Source organism: Phocoena phocoena, chromosome 4, assembly GCF_963924675.1.
Source record: "Phocoena phocoena chromosome 4, mPhoPho1.1, whole genome shotgun sequence".
Classification (NCBI taxonomy): Eukaryota; Metazoa; Chordata; class Mammalia; order Artiodactyla; family Phocoenidae; genus Phocoena; species Phocoena phocoena.
This window is the reverse complement of record NC_089222.1, coordinates 69325650-69345171: the sequence shown is the minus strand read 5'-3', so window position 1 is coordinate 69345171 and position 19522 is coordinate 69325650. Positions and strand designations below refer to the sequence as shown.

Below are 19522 nucleotides of genomic sequence, written 5' to 3'. Positions count from 1 at the left end.
CTACCTGAAGGATTCCCTTTTCCGTATTAACGTCCCCAACACAAATAGTGCTTTCCCAAAAGGGAAGAAAGCCTTTGAGTGCAAGTCCTATCTTGTTCTCAGTCCTTCAGAAAGCTGCTTAAACAGGGGTCTTACGTCTTTATGTGGCTGAGGATATTACAGCCAATCACCACAGTTATCTTTCAAGGAAATCATCACTGAATAAATGAATAATCTTGGTACTCCCCAACGTGATTTTTATATAAAGACAACACTCATTAAAAATCAAGGCCCTAGAGTGTTAACCACTTATGTGGTAAACTAAATGCACCATATTATACCAGGTGTTTCCAAAGAGCAATCTGGCACAAGACAAAATTCAGAGAACATTTGACAGTAGTAAAGAAAAATAATAATCAGTTGAAAGTTAATTAGTTTTATACTGAAAAGTCCCAAGATTGTGTGAAAGGTACGGACAATGTCTGCAACGGATTTATTCATGGTCCAGTCCCACTGTGGGCCACAGTACAGAAGAAAAGGGGTAAACAGGTCTGGTTCCTAATTTCCTCGTGAGTCCAGTGGAACACAGGCCCAAGTTCACACGTTATGGAATATGTTGGTCTAGATCCAAGTGGCCACTGCCATTCTAAAAAGGTTTTCCTCCTGGGAGCATCTATCCGTATCTTTTCTAATTTAGATGTTTCTCTATGATCAAAAACCATATAGTCTTTTCTGCAGTTCATTAGTCTGTTGCTGGTTGTTGTAAAGTCACTTGGGAAATAGTAAGTCCAAGACTCTGTACGCAAAGTGACCTTCGAAAAATTGCAGTGTTATTTTAAAGCATGTGTAGCAACCGTCCAGTCTCCCAATAAAATTATGTCTAACAATGGTTAGACAGCAGTCACACTATTTCCAACTCAGCACATTTAATCTTACCCTTACCTAACCTTGCTTCCAGGCGATGACTTACAAAAAGTTAGGCTGCGGCAATGGGGTGTGCATGTCCGGTAGCCTTATGATAAGGCTCCACAACACGCTGTGCTCATTCAGTGATACTGACGTTAATGAGGCCTGGTCTCCACAGAACAGAGGTATGGAAACAGAAAGATTTTCTAAAGGCCAGTAGTATTCGTTTACATCACAACATTAAAGCATAATCCATTGTGGGCCTAAAAATTAAATTGCGTGTGTTCCAGCAGTAGGAACAGAAACAAAATAAATGCTTCCATATTTATATAAAAATGACAAAGTGACAAGCAGAGAACACAGTGAAGAATGTCTGGCAGTTTCTTAAAATACAATTGTTAGTTGCTTCTATAGTCTCAAAGATAACAATTACACTATTTGAATGAGAGTAAGAGGAATTCCACTGGTTGAATTTGATCTGTCTCCTTACTCACAGGGAAAGAATTATTCTGATACTCCTTAAAGTGTTTGCTTTACAAAAAAAGTTAAATTAAATTAAAATATTTAAAAATTCTAATCTTTTAAAAACCTTAAAAAAAATAACAAATTTTCAATCCAGGTGCTGAATTTGTGTGTCACGAGGGAAATACCACCTTTGGTCACTCACTAAGACAGCTGAAACACTAACATCCTGGTCACGTGTTAACTCACCTGACATTTGTTTTGAGTAAAATATATCCAGTTAGCATTTTACAATAATAAAGATGACTGGATGAAGTAATACATGAGAGGCAAGAGAAACGGAGAATTTGAAAAGAAGAACTGATCATTGTATGAGATAGAAAAATAAACATTTATAAAATAAAAATATGGCAAATGTTGCCCATTTGCCTGATTTTCAAGTAAAAATATACTGTTTTTTTTTTCTTTAAAGCTACCATAAAAAACTTTTTAAAACATGAAGCAAAATCACAGGGCAGACAAAGAAAAATATAGCATTACTGTAAATCAACAATACCTAAACTTTGGATATTGAAACCACCCTCTGGAATTTGATTTAAGGCTAGGGTCTCCGTTTGGTCTGCCCTTGCCTATTTAAATAAAGACTTTTTCTCCTTCATTTCATCCTGGACATTCAAAGTCCTGTTATTCTTCCTTTCCCCAATTTTCTGAAATGACTACATCCTTAAGGGTTTTGTTTCTTTCTAGATTATCATTTTCCCAAAACTTAATTCTTAGATATCTTTTACTTAAGTTCACACAGTCCAAAAACTTTATGAAACTAAAGATCTTTCTCAAAATGAAAAACCCAAATCTGCTCTGAGAAACTAGTCTAAAAAGCTTCCTGAATATTGCCCAACTTTAAAGACTATCTCAAAAGATAAGGCAAACAGAAGCCAGAAAAGAATGGATTAACCATTTTTCTCAAGTCACCCACAGATTTCTTTCCTAAACAAACATCACACTAAAATGCCAAAAACGTCAGATTCATACAATGAAAAATAACAGGAAGTCAGGCTGAAAGGATATTATTTATATATATAGCATGACTGATATTTATGTTAACTAACTAGTATGGGAAAAGAGGCATTTCCATGAGGTTAGAAGATGGAAAAAAATTCCATATTTCTTGAAGAGGGGTTTAAAGGTCTGGCACCAAAGGAATCCAATGCCCATGTGTCATTAACAAATGTGTAGAACCAAATAGCTGGATGAAGAACCCCTTTATCAACTTCATGCCCAATTAATCTACTTATTGACAGATACACAAAATATTTTTGAGAGGTTGCCAACATATGCTGCTCTGATCAATCTTACAGCTAGAGAAAATGATGGCAGCACCATGTATATAAACATTTTTCCAATTCCATTCCCTTCGGCTTTATAAGTAAATGTAAAATAAGAGAAGGGATACAAAATTTTTCATTTTCAGTTTTTCGATTTTCAGTTGATTTTGCACAGACTTTAGTTAAAACTTCACAGAATTAAATTTTTGCTAGTAAATACTAATAAATGGTCCAATGCCCAGAGGCTTCAGAAAGCCTTGCTATTGAGGAGGCAATGGCAGCGACAGTGTTAGTGAACGACATCTAAGCCAATCTTCCCAGGAGGGCGTGTAAGGATACGTAAAACCTCTACAGTCCTGGTAGTCTGTTACATATTTCAACTGTTCCAGGTTTTTTAGGGTTTTTTTTTAATATTTTATGGTTGTGATTTTTTTCTTTCCTTGAATAGTAAAAAGCAAATGTCTCTGTCTTTTAATATATCACACACTAATGAACCAAAAAAAAGCTATTTCTCATATTCTTTTATTCTGCATTGCATGCAAACATTGTGTTACTTTGATCATTATCTCCACAAAATTCTAATTGCTAAATAAAGCCTATTCCCTAGATATCAATACTCCATACCTAACGAAAATGGCATTTTATAGAGCTCTTAGATACTATATCCCAGGAAGCATATGCAGCATAAAGGTGGCCAATATTCAGAAGCTAGATTTTCTTGTACTGCCCACGTGATCAGGAATAACCAAAACATTTTAAATGAATGAAAATTATTTATGGTCTAAAAAACACTTGAGGATAAATCTGAGGAATACAAAATATAGGAGAAAAAAATAAGCATGGAATGCATTCTGTATCATCCAGTAATTTTGCTACAGTGAGTCCGTTTTCAAGGCAGGTTCCTAGGTTTTTACGGCTTATAATGGAAACCTGGAGAGAGAAGGAAAAAAGAAGAAAAACGATGAAGGAAAAATCTCTGAGACACTTCTTCTCCCTGCTCAGGTAAAATAATTTACCTATATTTATATGCATTTCAAGTGGTTCATATTTTGTTTGTTTTTGGTTGTAAGAATACAATTGGCTCTCCATATCTGCAGGTTCCCCATCCACCATGGACTGAAACTATTCAGAAAAAAAATTTCCAGAAAGTTCCAAAAAGCAAAACTTGAATTTGCCATACGTTTGCAAGTATTTACAGAGCATTCTCACTGTATTACGTATTGTAAGTAATCTAGAGATGATTTACAGTTTAGGGGAGGACGCGTGGCAAATGCTATGCCGTTTTATACAAGGGTCTTGAGTATCTGAGGATTCTGAGATCCTCGGGGGTCCTGGAGCCAATCTCCTGCGGATACCCAGGTTGTAGTTACATTCAGAATCAATGTGTTATTTTAATATTATGTATCGAATGTATGTCAAGGACAGGAAGGCACCTCCTAAAAGTGATGCATGTATATAATTTGAGAAAGAACCTCATGAACTTCCTCCAGTTAAACAAGGGATGGTAAAAAGGCCACCAACTAAAGGAAATTGTAGTGTATGGGTTGTTTTGATAATATTCAACTAATCTCATCTTTTAAGTAATGTTTTTTGTCTTAATGTCAACATTGGATGAATGACAGAATGATAGGGAAGCAGGAGAAGGAGAGCTTTTAAAAAAATACAAATGTCTGGCAAAACCTGCCCCCGGAAATTCTAATTTAATTAGTCTAGAGTTGCACCTGTGCAATGGTATCTTGTAATCACCTCAGAAAAGAAAATTTAAGTAAGTTTGGGAAGGCAATCATTAGATTTGGGAAAGGATAATGAAAACATCACCTAATAAATCTTCAAAAACCATAAAAAAAACCAAACATCAATTGATAAGACCTAATCTTTGTAAAGTCTGTTGCAATCTGCTTTCATGTATTTTACTCATATAATCCTGACCGTGCTGATACCATTAAAATCACCTCCATCTTTAGATGAGCAAATTAATATGAGAAACGACATTTTCCTCACTCATTTTATGACTGTCACAAAAATACACCTAACGGAACGCATATGGTTAGTAGAGGAACTAGACCCGATTATTCCTTTCATTTTAAAGATCTGGTCCAACTTAGATCTCACATTTTTTTCTCATTTTCTTTGTCCCATTTTTCTTCCATGCGATGTGTTTTGTGTGATGTGTGTACGTATGTGCTTATTTTAATCTAATTAAGAGAATCACGGGCAGATGAGAAACAAGAGCCAAGACAGGAAAAGCCCAGTAGATCTAAGTGGGGAACATAGTCTCCCTTTAAGGATCTGATAAAAGCTATGAATGAAATCTCTCTGGACCCTTGAACAATGTGGGGTTTTGGGGTGCTGATTCTCTGCACAGTTGAAAATCCATGTATAGTTTAGAGCTGGCCCTCTGTACACACATCTGCAGACTCAGCCAATATGGATGGTATAGTACTGTAATATTTATTATTGAAAAAAATCCATGTATAAATGAACCCCTGCGTAGCTCAAACCTGTGTTGTTCAAGGGTGAACTAACTGTACATAGAAAAGTCCTGTATTCAGCTTAAGGTGTTTGCTTTCTGTTTTTTAATCATTTTTGTTTGTTTTCCAAAAAAATGAAGACTACTATAATGATCTGCCAAGAGGAAGAATAACTTATTTTTCCCCTCTAGTGATCTGTAAGACAGCGTCTGGCTTTCCCACCACAGCATGAGGATTACCAAAACGGATCTGAAACCTGACCATATATATTTTTATTACCTTTATGAGAAGACTCTGACTTTGAGAAATGACGCGTGGAATTATGCTGGTTTGTAAAATGAGTGTAATCCAAATCCTCAGCCTCTGTCATGGTAGGTGGTAGTGGCCTGAAAAAAAGTTAGAATTTAAGGAGATACTCTAAGGGGTAATGACAGCAATTCCACCTCTCATTGGATCACTTGGCAAAGACATTTTCGGTAGAAATACAAAGCCAGAATATTTTAGAATCCTCATGTTAGTTCCTGGCCAGTTACATGACCTTGGATAAATTATTTAATCTTACTGTTCCTTTGTTCTGATGCACATAATTCAATGAAAACAAATATTTTCTGAACACCTAGTATGTGTGAGGCATTGTGCTAAGGGCTAGAGAAACAAAGATTAATGTTATCACTGCCATTAATGAGAAGTATACTTTGTTTTGGTAGGTATTACGAAGAAAAAGAGAAAGAAAGGAAAGGATAGAAGGGAAGAAAGTAATTAAGGGAGAGAGGGAGGCAGGTAAGAAGGGAGGACAGAGAGGGGACGCTGGCCAACACAGAAAATTTAGAGCAAAGTTCCTTAAACCACTAGGTGGCAGAGTAGAACTTAGAGAAGGGAAGGGCAGTAATAATACATGTGCAACTTTTCATGTCAAAACAAGACAAGCTGTAAAAAAAAATTGGGACATTTTTAATACTCCAAACTTTGTATTATCTTACTTATATAACATAGATTTTTGCAGACATCTGGCACTGATACAGATAGAACAAAATCTCTCCCTTTTTTTGGTTGTTGTTTCCTAAAGGTGTGCTCAACATTTGTGTTAAAGCATGGAACCAGATGAGGTTAAGACCTGCCAAATATACAGCCACGTTGTAGGATGTGTCGTGTAATTATATATGCACTATGGAAAGCATAAATATTTTGAAGTCTGGAAAGTTATGGTCGGTTTGGGTATAATGGGTTCTGTCATATAAGAATGAGGACAAGTGTTCAAATTTCTCACCCTGACCCAAGCAGTAGGTATCTCCTTGGGTAGTCAGTGTCTGGAAGAGGTCAGCATCGGATGTAAATGTGTGTATATACTGAGGGCTATGCTATGGGCTCTACAGAGACAATCTCAACTTTCAGGATGAGTTTGCATGGTAGCTATCATCCACATATTTTAGAGTTAGATTAGGTTAGATCAGGTAAGCGATCTAAGTTCACACAGTTGGTGAGTGGTAGAGCCAGGGCTCAAACTCAACTGGACTTCAAAACCAGTGCTCTTAACTACTATACTATGCTCTGCTACATAGGTGTGTGTTTTTATCATTAGCATTATCTGCATTCAAGATTATACAAACACACACACACATGCACACAAGCACACATACTCCTTATACTTTCAAATGGTACGTGCCATATGTTTTTATACTTTCTTACATTTTTATATACATATGATAAATATGAGCGCAACAAATAACGTGGCATTTTTCTTGTTTTTCTTTTTGAACCATTTGTTTACAAATATTAGAAATCAACTCAGTGTTTTCCTTTCATTATTCATGGATATTTGTAACATTCGCCTTTAAAAAGTAACATAAGACTTGGCAGGAACAGTTGAGACAAAGCAATCTGACTCCAGAATTAAGAAAGTTAACTAAAGAAGTAACTGAGGCTCAAGAAAACAGGATTGGTAATCAGGGTGGCAGGCTCTATTTTGTACTCTTTTTAATACCCTCATTAGGTGACTGGAAACTGGAGAAACACAAGCCAACTGGTACTGTCAAAAAAACTCTATGTTGGGCTTCCCTGGTGGCGCAGTGGTTGAGAGTCCGCCTGCCGATGACGGGGACATGGGTTCGTGCCCTGGTCCAGGAGGATCCTACATGCCGCGGAGCGGCTGGGCCCGTGAGCCGTGGCCGCTGAGCCTGCGCGTCCGGAGCCTGTGCTCCACAACGGGAGAGGCCACAGTGGTGAGAGGCCCGTGTACCGCAAAAAACAAAAACAAAAAACTCTGTTGATTGCCTCACCATCAACTCATCATCAAGGAAAGGGATGCTAAAGAGTAAAACAAAGTATAGGACACCAATGAATTCTCTAGGATCCCCCCTATAAGGATAAACAAATGAATCTAGAATGCCCTCAGTTCTCTTGGTGTGCTGTTTTGTTCAATATTTGATTACACGGAGAACAAATCTGCGCTTACTGCTTCCAGGGGTCCTACCAAATTATTTGTTGCACTGGAGACGGTTACTTCAGTTAAGGGTATTCATATCCAAAGTTGGAAAAACCCTGTTAACTAATAGTTTGTTTTACAGTTTTTGATGTATTAGGATTACTTGTTTCCAACTGCTCGTATGAAATGATTTGTATCTTTAAGCTAATAGTGATAAAGCCAAATACGCTTCAGAATTCACTCAAAATTCATTGCTTCGAGAAGCCCGCCTAGACACCTAGACTAGTTTAAGTGTCTCCTTATGCTCTGCTAACAACCTGTATTTTTCATCCTTAGCATTTAACACAATCATAATAGTTATTTGTATAATTATCTGTTTAGTTTATAAATTTCATAAGAGCAGGAAACAACTTTTTTTGACTGCTGCTTACTTTAGCTCTGGACAATTTATTAGGGTGCTCAACAAATACGTGATAAATGAGGAAAGGGAGACAAATATATTTCATATTCATAAGAATACTGTAGGAACTAAATGAGATTTATAAAATCCTTAAGTTTTTCTAAGGGAAAAATGCAAAACTAAAATACCAAGTAGTATTATTAATATACAATCCTAGAGTTAAAACAATTTGGAACTTGGGTTGAAACTTTTTCCAATTACAAAGAATTGGAATTAACTCAGATTGCCTACTGGTTCTCTATTTTTTTAGACTAGAAATCTTATAATAGACAATGAAAATGACTTTTAACCATGACTGTCACACTGAAGTAAACGTCTTGAACTAGTAAGCTCCGTGTTTCTCAACCCCTGAAACTATCTCTCTCTGTACAAATGGATAACTCAGCTTCCACCATGACTAAATGTGAAAGAGGAAACCACAGACTCTAACTGGAAAGCATAATTCTGATATTAATTGTATAAGATACCTATAATAAGATAATAGGCTTTAAGTTTTAACTATGAAAATATAGGTTTCATAAAATTCTTATTCATTTTTGTTTTGCCATATATAGTCTTTCTGCAAAAGCTATTTAAAGACAAACATTCCTCTTAATTCAATTCAGTTCTATTAGTCATAGGCCACTTCTCACTCATTTACAATAGCCATTTTTAACACAGGATCATTTGATTATTCATAATCAAATACATCAAATATTTTAAAGAGTACCTATTACATTCCAGAAACTTGTTTTCAACTTTAATAAATCCTTTAAATAGACATTCCAGACTGTTCTATCATATGCTGTCAAAGTTATTCTAAAAAAGCCCAAGGTGCCAAGGTGTTCTAAAAAGCCCAAGGACTTTGAAGACTGCAAAATTACTAACTCTAAAGATGATTTTAATTCCCTTCATTAAAAAAACCATAATATGCCACACCTATTTACCTACTGAGAACAGTTTAGTTACTTCTTATTTTACTTGGCTGTTGTAGGGATATAAATAAAGCTGAAGTATGTAGCTCTAAAATTTGCTTTAAAAGGCATTTGGCATGTGCATAACCAAAAGCTGGAAGAGGAACCAATTTTATACAATTAGACAAACTACACTACTGTTGCCCTAAAAGCTTTACAACCTGATAAAGTTTTCTGAAACGTATTTATCTTCTGAAAGCCCATGGATTTAAAAGTAGAGTATGGCATTTTAAGGACACTATATTCTCTTTAAGGAAACAAGTCTCGTAGTTTAAGTGTGAGCAATGAGTGACAACAACAGTGTATATTTTTCAGTGTGATAAAATTTTTGTTTTAATAATTAATGAAGGGCTTCCCTGGTGGCGCAGTGGTTGAGAGTCCACCTGCCGATGCAGGGGACACGGGTTCGTGCCCCGGTCCGGGAGGATCCCACATGCCGCAGAGTGGCTGGGCCCATGAGCCATGGCCGCTGGGCCTGTGCATCTGGAGCCTGTGCTCCGCAGCGGGAGAGGCCACGACAGTGAGAGGCCCGCGTACCGCAAAAAAAAAAAAAAAAAATTAATGAATATATTATTAATAATCAGGACCAAAATACAAAGTCTCAATAATTTAGAGTTTTCAAAATATTAGATTTAGTGTTACTTTTGTCTTTTTCTATTTAATTGCTCTCTCTTCCTCTTCCAATCAATTTCCCTTTGAAAAGCAACAGAAAGAAATAAAGAAAAAATAAAGGTTGCTTCCCCAGAGACTTAAATGTTGAGAATCTGCAGTGGAAAAACAGCAGACGCTCCATAACCATGACCCAAGACTGCTTGAGAGAAGTCAGAAGGTATACATAGCATAGCCACAGCTATTTGATCTAGTGGGATTTAGAACAATCTGCAATGACTCAAATGAGTATTTGCCTAGGACGTTGAGACTCACATAGAAATGAATTTAGGTGTATGCAAATGTCATGCACACACTAATGTGACCATGAAACTCAGAAAAAATTTGAAACCTGAGATTTTACTTAGGAAAATGGTTAATCTCATCCCTTCCTAGCTGAGGTCAGTCAATTCAGTGACTCCAGAGACAAGAACTTGGTCCTAACCAAAAGTACATCTTTCCTTCTATACCCCAGCTTCTGTAAAATTCTCCGTCTTCCTGATTTGCCTTGTTCAACCCAATTTAAAACTGAAAACAAAGCTTGAAAATAACCCTGCAAGACTTGACACCACCTTACAACTGCAGATTTCTGGATCTCCTTTCCAAGGAACAAACACTCTTTTCAGGCAGCCAACATCTCCTTACTCACCCCAAGATCAAGTTCCTCACTCCCTTTTTCAGGTGTCATCTTACCGTGCTGGCCTGTCATTCTTAGAATGGTGATGTTCATCACTCTCTTTTGACTTTGAGTGTGCTGATTTAGCTGTCTTGGGCTATGGGGAAAAAAAAGAAAAGAAAAACACACACACATACAGAAAACAGCAAACAAACAGAGAAAGATTAGATTCATTAATTATCTAAATGATATGAAACTCTCCTTTAGTAATTTCAGGTTACTTACATCCAGTTGAGCCACTTAAAATATTTTTAAAAATACAGCCACTCAGAGACAAAAAAATATATAATCATGAAAGTGTGTTGCAGGTTTTCAGTACAGCCAGATGAGTGGGCTAAACACACACAAACACGATCCCCCATAGAGATGCGCTTGGCCACCCATTATTAACAAAACAGCTGCACAGCAGCTGACGAGAACTATAACTGATCAGGACCCTATCACGCCTTCCAGGGACAGACCCCCCTCCCCCATATTCTCTGCCTTAGCTCCTCTCTGAAGTACCTAGGTAATAGTATCTGGTGCACATTTCCTGAGTAGTTTGACAGATGTGAAAACCCCCACCAAATGGAAGATGTTAACTACTTGATGACCATGAGCACACAGCCCCCAGGCCTTCTAAAAATGCTCTCCTGAAACCCACCGGGGAGTTCGGGCTTCTTGAGTACTAGCGGTCCCAGACTACTAGTATGGGGCCTTACAGTAAACGCTGCGCTTTCCTTCCCCACAACCCAATGTTAGTAGAGTGGATTTACTGCGCACATGGGTGAGCGGACCCAAGTTTGGTTCAGTAACAGAACTGGCGGACTCCCAGAGTCTGTGGAATCTAGCTTCATGCTCTTAAGCTTATTTCTGAACACCTGACTTAGGGATGCTAATTTTCAAGCTCAGAAACTAAGGCATATTCATGCCAACTTTTCCAGGAGAGAAACAATTCCAGCACCAGTTACAGAATCTAGAGATGACAGAAGTCCTGATACTGCTAGAAATGTGGTCTACTCCCTCTTCATTTCCTGATTTGCAATCTTTAAAAATACCTACTCCCTCACAGTTAACAAAGAACCTGAGTAACTCCTGGTCAACTACTTATGGTTTAATTTACGTAACAGAAGCATTTGGGAACCCTTCTACCAAAATGAAATATGTCTGTTAGGAAAAATCATGCATTACTAAGAGAGTACAGGAGGGAGATAAATTAAATAATTAATATGCAAATAATATTTTCATCTGCTTTCAGACTCACAACTAGGTAACTGAGCAACAGGCAATAGTAGAGCGACACCGTCATCATGCTTTCTCTGTCTTTGTTTTCCTCAAAACATGCTGAGACTGTGACAGGATCAGAGACCCAAGGGAGGATTTTGTTTGAGAGAGGGAGGGAAGAGGGGGGAAGAACAGTCCTAAACATCAACCATATCATGGACACACACCCTGGCTCCATCCTTCCAGCATAGTACAAACTCCCCCCCAAAAGCCTTTACTATATGAATTCTCACCCCCGCTCCTTTGTTGTTCTTCCATTTTGCATTTTTCAGCCAGCTTGACCTTGTATCTGTTAGCTGTCTATAGTTTATCTTCCTCTCTACATTACACATTATTCTGGGGAAAATCTACCTTTGTCTTTCCCTGTAAGTCCGGAGTGGTCCTTTGCACACAGTAGCTAATGAGTAAGATCTGTTCAACTAAACTTGCAATCACCATATACAACAATTAGATTACAGGAGAATGAACAGCAGTCGCTGACTATTTTGTCTACTATTTCTGATTAACGAGGGGATGCTTACAGTTCAAGCTCATGCTAGAGGGTTTCATACGCAATGATTGCTGGTGATAAGAATGGCCGTCAGTCTGCCATGGGTCAAGTGATGTCAGAGGAAACAGAGACACCTGCGCATGATCAAGGAGGAAGGGCAGTATACGCAAACAGGGAAAGTTGAGAGAAGAAGAGAAGGGCAATTTAAGAGCAAGTGAAAACACTACATTCTCCTGTAAGGCAAGCATAGTAAACCTAAGATTGCTCATGGCCAGAGGCACCTACCTGCATCTCAGTTGGTCTTAAAATGAAGGACATGAGTTTTCCGACCTTAGCAGTAACTTTTAACACAGTTACTTTGAAGAATTCAATATGATTTTTCATGGTGAATCAACTTTTACAAGTCAGATTCACATATGCAATACAGATAATTTGTATACCCTAAATATATTTGTGAGCTTACCCTAAAAAAAGTCTCCCCATTTCAGTTCTAATTGTATTTCTAATTAAAAACAAACAGACAGACCCTACCTTCCACTCGGGGTCATGCTTTCTTTTGTCCAAAGATGATTTCTCCCGTTCCCTGGCTTTCTTGTAAGCTTTCTTTTCTTCAGCCATTAGAAGTCTAGCGATTTCCTAAACAAAGTCCAGTCAGTATCATTGATTGCAAAGTTGCAGGTAGAAAATTGGGACAAATACTGGGATATTTCCAAAGAATATCAGCTAAACAAATTAACTAACACGAACTCACCTCATCCTGAGCTACCTGAGCTGCTCTCATGTCCACCTGGGTAGCCTACGGTATAGAAAATACAAAAAAGTATAATTTAATTGGAATCTCTGTTGTCCATTAAAAAAAATAAATCTTCATAAAAGTAAATTGGTATTTGAAACTAGTGGTGATTAACACCCCTGAAGATGATAATCAGTTGGTATACTTTTGTTAGCCAGAGCAGGGTCTATTTTTATCAAATTCTACAGCGGATTCTTAGAGAATTATCAGAACTCAATAAAGGAGAGACAGGGATATGGAATTCTGTTGCTAATGCTTACTCAGTGAGTACAACTGGACACGTTATTCCTATTGTCTTGATTTTTCCACCCATAAAAAAGGTATCAGTTTCTTGACAGAGAGAGGACTATGATGCCTATTATATAATGTCAAGATTGATTCAATTCACAAAAAAAAACACTAATTCACCTAAAATTCTGTATTAAAGTTTGCTCACCAAAATTTCTTCTTCTTGCAGTTTTCTGGCAATTTCAGCATCATTCCATTCCTGATCCCTGTTGGTCACTCGTGATGGAGTAGAGACCACTTCCTTCATCCCTCTGGGCTTCATTCCTAGAAAAAGCTCAGTGCAGTAAGGCTACTGAGTGTGTTTTCTGAAAAGTGGCAAAATTTATGATAAAGAAATTTTTCTTCAGTATCTAACAGTGACAATACTGCCTCCACTCTAAAATTCAACGTAGGGTGTGCTGGAAATAATTGTTTCCCCTAGGCATGCAAGACGTGATACAGGTAACCCACACATTTAAAACAAAGTTACCCACCCAAACCTGCTTGGTAAAAACTGCCCTCTCACATAGTTTCTCCAGCAGTAGAAAATCATACAAGGAACTATAAGTGAGGCTTTTGCAAAACAGGAAGTGAAAAAAGATTAAGTCCCTGAAATAAAAAGAATTTAGAGAAAAGCAAGTTATTTGGAGTTTTAAAGAGACTAAACTGTCAAGGCTGGAGGAGATGAGAGGCTTTCCATCTTTTTACCTCGGCCCTGCACACCTTACTTCAGAGGGAACAGAAACAGCATCATCTGTGAGTTATGTGACAGTCCCTATTAACCAGTCAGTGGCCCTGACAAGTGGCTTCTGCTCTTATGGCCTCCAAACCCACTTGCTTCAGAGCTTTCCTATAGCTCTGATCAGCTTAATGTTGCTAAATTTTAGGGAAGATGTAACGTAAGTGAAATGTCAGAGAGCACAATGACCTTAGGGTTCTATTGCTCTGAGGAGAAAGGAACACGGGGACTGGTATGGAATTTTGGCTTTTTACTTTGAAATTTTATAAGCAGCATATATTCCTTTTATAACTTTCAATTAAGTGGTAAATGCTAATGGTTATTCTAAAATTGTGGGTATTTCCTTCTTTGTATCCTTTATAAATTACAATTATTCAAAAATGTGACTGTATTACATTCAAAAATAATAAAAAATTTTAATGCAGTGAATAAGATTAACCATCTGGAATAGTGACTTTCAGTAAATGGATTACTAAAGGGAGAAAGAAAATTTACTCCCAGTTGCCTATTTCTTTACATTAGAGGTTCTCAATCATGTCTATATATTAGAATCACTTGGAGTACTTTACATACACATGAAAATTTTTGATCCAAACCCCTGAGATTCTAATATAAGTAGCCTGGGTGAGATCTGGCCTTTGTTAGTTTATTTTAAATCTTACCAGTTGATTCTTAATTGCAATTACCATTAGAACTACTAGTTTGGTGTATTATGTCCATCAGATTAACTGTACATGAATATAATTTTTATCAAAATGCCTCAGCACATGATTCACTTGCTTTAAACAAAAGAGGAAAAAGGAAAGAAAAAAATACAACTAAATTCTGGGCAAATGAAGAGTTTAAATTATCTGGTGAAGCCTCTTTTGAACTTTAAACCTAGCTTTGTGGTAAATCCAAAAGTCACAGACTCATATGCCTTTCCCCAAATAAAGACTATTAAACTTGGCTTTCTTACCTTCAGGTCTATTAGCACCTGATTACCCAGAATTACAGAATCTACTTCAACTTCACATTATCTCTAGAGTTACTGAATCTTATGCTAAGCTGGGCTGCTTTTAACGCAGATTTCTGAGTGGTCTGGCACAGTCAGGAAACAGTGGTATACTCACTCCCAAGAGTAGATAAAACTCCTTGAGTTATGTTTAGCTTAGTCATAACTAGGAGGGAAGATTTCAGGGAAAAATAAGTAAAATTAGATAGGGAAGTTGGCATTGGGAAAAGTCAGTGGACAAGATAGGTTGCTATACCATATGCCCTCCTACAGAAATGGCACTTCCACGAGTAACCCAAAGCCTAGCTGAGGACGACAGGGGAGACACACTTATGCCCTGCTCTTTCAATTTTGCCATCTGGGGAACGAAGTACAATGGAAATGTGCTCAGATTTCGAGAACTAAACTTTCTCCACTACTATGCCTCCTACTCTACACCACAAAATTAACTGAGAAAATATTTTGTTTTAATATCAATCAAAGATGCTTGGAAGGCATTCAAATGAAACAGTCAAACAAAGAGTCTTATTTGGTTTGAAAGGTGTTAAGACTGTGACCTCTTGGCAGTTAAAAAGAGAATTACACATGGGAATTCCCTGGTGGTCCACTGCTTAGGACTCCGCACTTACACTGCCAAGGGCTCGGGTTCAATCCCTGGTCAGGGAACTAAGATCCCGCAAGCCACGTGGCATGGCCAAGAAAAAAAAAAGAGAGAGAGAGAGAGAATGACATATAGATCAGTGGAACAAAACAGAGAGCCCAGAAATAAGCCCATGCATGTACGTTCAATTAATTTATGGCAAAGAAGACAAGAATACACAATGGAGAAAGGACAGTCTCTTCAGTAAATAGTGCTGGGAAAACTGGACAGCCACATGCAAAAGAGTGAAATTTGACCACCAACCTATACCATACACAAAAATTAATTCAAACTGGTTTGAAGACTTGAATATAAGACCCCAAACAACAAAACTCCTAGAACAAAACATAGGCAGTAAGCTTCTTGACACTGGTTTTGGAGATGACTTTTTGGATTTGACACCAAAAGAAAACTCAACAAAAACAAAAATGAGCAAGTGGGACTACAACAAACTAAAAAACTTCTTCACAGCAAAGGAAACCATCAACAAAATAAAAAGGCAACCTACAGAATGGGAGAAAATATTCACTAATCACATACCTGATAAGGAGCTAACATCCAAAATATATAAAGAACTCATACAACTCAACAGCGAAAACACAATCTGATTAAAATAATGGGCAGGGGATCTGAACAGACGTTTTTCCAAAGAAGACATACAGATGGCCAACACATACGAAAAGGTGCTGAACATCACTAATCATCAGGGAAATGCAAATCAAAACCACAGTGAGGTATCACCTCACACCGGTTAGAATAACTATTATCAAAAAGACAAGAAATAACAAGTGTTGGCAAGGATGTGAAGAAAAGGAAACCCCTGTGCACTGTTGGTGGGAATGTAAATTGGTACAACCACTATGAAAAACAGTACAAAAGTCCCTCAAAAATTTTAAAAAAGTTAGAACTACCATACAATCCAGCAATTTCACTTCTGGGAATTTATCTGAAGGAAATGAAAACACAAGCTCAAAAAGATATATGCACCCTGTGCTTACTGAGTTATTATTATTTACAATAGCCAAGACACGGAAACAACCTAAGTGTCCATTGATGGATGAATGGATAAAGAAAATGTTAGATACACACACACACACACACACACACACACACACACACACACACACACAGAGAGAGGAATATTATTCAGCCATAAAAAAGAATTAAATCTTGCCATTTATGACAACAGGGATGGACCCTGAGGGCATCATGGAAGGTGAAATAAGTCAGAAAGAGAAAGGCAAATACTGTACGATTTCACTTATATGTGGAATCTAAAACAAAACAAAAAATCCTGAGCTCAGAGATACAAAGAATAGATTTGTGGTTGCCAGAGTGGGGGTTGGTGGGATGGGCAAAATGGGTGATGAGAGTCATAAGATACAAACTTCCAGTTATAAAATAAATGTCATGGGGATGCAATCAATGTACAGCATGGAGACTGTAAGTACTGCATTGCATATCTGAAAGTTGCTAAGAGAACAGATCCTAAAAATTCTCATCACAAGAAAAAAAATTTGTAATTATGTATGGTGACAGATGTTAACTAGACTTATTGTGATCATTTTGCAATACATACAAATATACACTTGAGAGTAATATAATGTTATATGTCAACTATACCCCAATAAAAACAAACAGTTATATTTTGAGGTAATATCTCTCTAGGTCAAATATTTAGAGGGAAAAAGAAGAGTTTATTTGAACTCTTGATATATCTTTGGAACTTGCACGTCTCATAAGTAGAAAATTTCTACAGCCTGGAATACTAGATTTCTGGACTGACAGGACTGCCCATTAAATGCAGTATACTCCGTACCAAAGGTGAAAAGAGCTTTTGTAAGTATGTAATGAGGAACTTCAGATAGTACCGTGTAAGGCTGTCATTACAGAAAACAGAGATGCTCTAAAATGTTATTAAACATAGTTAATTCAAAGAAATTACCAAGATGGCTGCCTTCTTTTTAGAAACCCAAACATAATTTGGAAACTAGCTTTCAAAAAACCAGGTGAACCATACTTTCAAGAGTTCCATGTTCATTTCTTAATCAAGTTCTTGCTTATCTTTTTCCGTTCATCATTCTCCAGTCTGAGGACACAAGAATCTCCCTCAATAAACACAAACAAAGCTTACCTTTCAAGAAATTCTGATAAAATAAAACTGTTAAAAGTACTGGTACTCAAGATAAACTTATCCCAAACTATGGAATAAGGTAATCTGATGACACATGGATCCTGATACCACTCAAGAGTATTTTGTAATAAGCCATTCTGACACTTGGGGAATATCATAGCAGCATGGTGTTTAATGGCTCTGAGACGTTGGAAGTTGACCAGCAGAAAATTAATAAGCTGTTGTAATTTAATAGCTCAATAGAGGTGTTTACCCTCAAAGGTGGTATGGATTTACTGCCCTTTAGAAAATTAACCAATCTTATATTTAATTTAGCAATTTTATTCTGTGTTCCATTTTCAACCAATTATAAAACCATGTCCTGGGCTTCCCTGGTGGCTCAGTGGTTGAGAGTCCACCTGCCAATGCAGGGGACGCAGGTTTGTGCCCCGGTCCGGGAAGATCCCACGTGCCGCGGAGCGGCTGGGCCCGTGAGCCATGGCCACTGAGCCTGAACGTCCGGAGCCTGTGCTCCGAAACAGGAGAGGCCACAACAGTGAGAGGCCCGCATACCGCAAAAAAACCCAAAACAAAACAAAAAACAAAACAAAACAAAAAACCATGTCCTGCAGATCAATGCTCTTTGCTGTCCTGCTAGTTTCTTCATTATTAAGTTAAATAAAACTTTGGCCTATGCTAACAACTTGAAGAACTGTGCTTTCACAACAGCCACCAGTAATAGACACCAGTATCTAATAATTATATTTTCATGTATCTTCTGACCTATTCTGGGTAGGTGGGGGGGAAGGGCATCGCAAATTCAGACGCCTACTGGGCCCACGTCGGTAAAGTTTGCAAAGTAAGTTGAATATAAAATGACAGACGCTAGCAGCTATGTTGTAGCCATTTTAGTAGCTGCCTAGTCACACTGTTTTTAAACCCTTATGCTATTAAAATAAAACAAACAAAACATTTGCCTATAACTCCAGTACTAGGGCCTGTGAGTCAGTGTTTGTTTCATATTAGTTCCACCCTTTCTAAGCCTGTTTAAGATACCCTCAAGTGTACTGAAAGCCATAAAGATTTAACCAGCCCTCAGAGCACACTTAGAAGGTTGGAGTCACAGAATCAGAAATGTAGAGGCCGATGTAATCACCATTCCTCCCCGGTATCTTTTGGACTCCAACACGTCTTTCTAAATCTGGATCCAGTGTAACTTACTCATAAAGCCTACTCCACATAGATTTTATCACTTCCTCCTCTACTGCCCCACAGCTCTTTGTTAAAAGTATATCAAATTTGCAATTGTTTGTCTACATATCCATCTTTTTGGCTTGACTCATGAAACTTCTGAGGCTCAGATCCAAGCATCCATCCCCAAACATAAAGCCTGAGGCAAGAATATTTGTGGCAGACACTCATTTGGCTTGCTGAACTGAATTTTCATTTTCTTTATCACCAAGTCCTTTAAAAACTTAAAGGACTAACATGATAGGAAGAGATAACATGAAAGGAGGAACCAAAAGGATCAACCTGAACCTGCAATCTAGAAACTACTTTCCAGACCAGAAGTAGAGGTTGGCTGGGCAACAGTAATGGAAGTTCAGTAAGAACAGTCATCTCCTTGGTACTTTTTTCCCAATAATCCTCGTATCTCTGTAAAACTTCCATGAGAGCAAAACAGAACTAGGGAGATGAGTATGGTCTAATTAAAACACCAGACAGTGCAGTACTATGACTTGCAGTGGTACAGCCACACGGAAAACATCACAGTGGCAGTTTCCAGACAAGAATAGAGAGAACCACTACTATGTCAGTGACAGACTTCAGAGTTAGGCCTCATGGATGCCAGAAATTTGAGGTTTAAGACTAATCTTCACCTCGTTCTTACATAAGTACCAAGAACTTACCTCATATTGGC

The 19522-nt window shown here is 37.6% G+C and overlaps 1 protein-coding gene across 1 annotated transcript in view; it reads right to left on the bottom strand.

Moving 5' to 3' along the window:
* Window positions 1-3177: 3177 nt before the first annotated feature.
* Window positions 3178-19522, bottom strand: part of CCDC50 (coiled-coil domain containing 50) — a 60230-nt gene continuing 43885 nt past the window's right edge. Inside the window, exons 6-11 of the mRNA XM_065876746.1 lie at window positions 13285-13400; window positions 12807-12851; window positions 12587-12691; window positions 10320-10399; window positions 5423-5529; window positions 3178-3602 (exon numbers count right to left, since the gene is read on the bottom strand). Of these exons, the coding sequence (XP_065732818.1) occupies window positions 3583-3602; window positions 5423-5529; window positions 10320-10399; window positions 12587-12691; window positions 12807-12851; window positions 13285-13400 (473 nt within the window). The 3' untranslated portion in view covers window positions 3178-3582. The remainder of the gene's footprint in view (window positions 3603-5422; window positions 5530-10319; window positions 10400-12586; window positions 12692-12806; window positions 12852-13284; window positions 13401-19522) is intronic.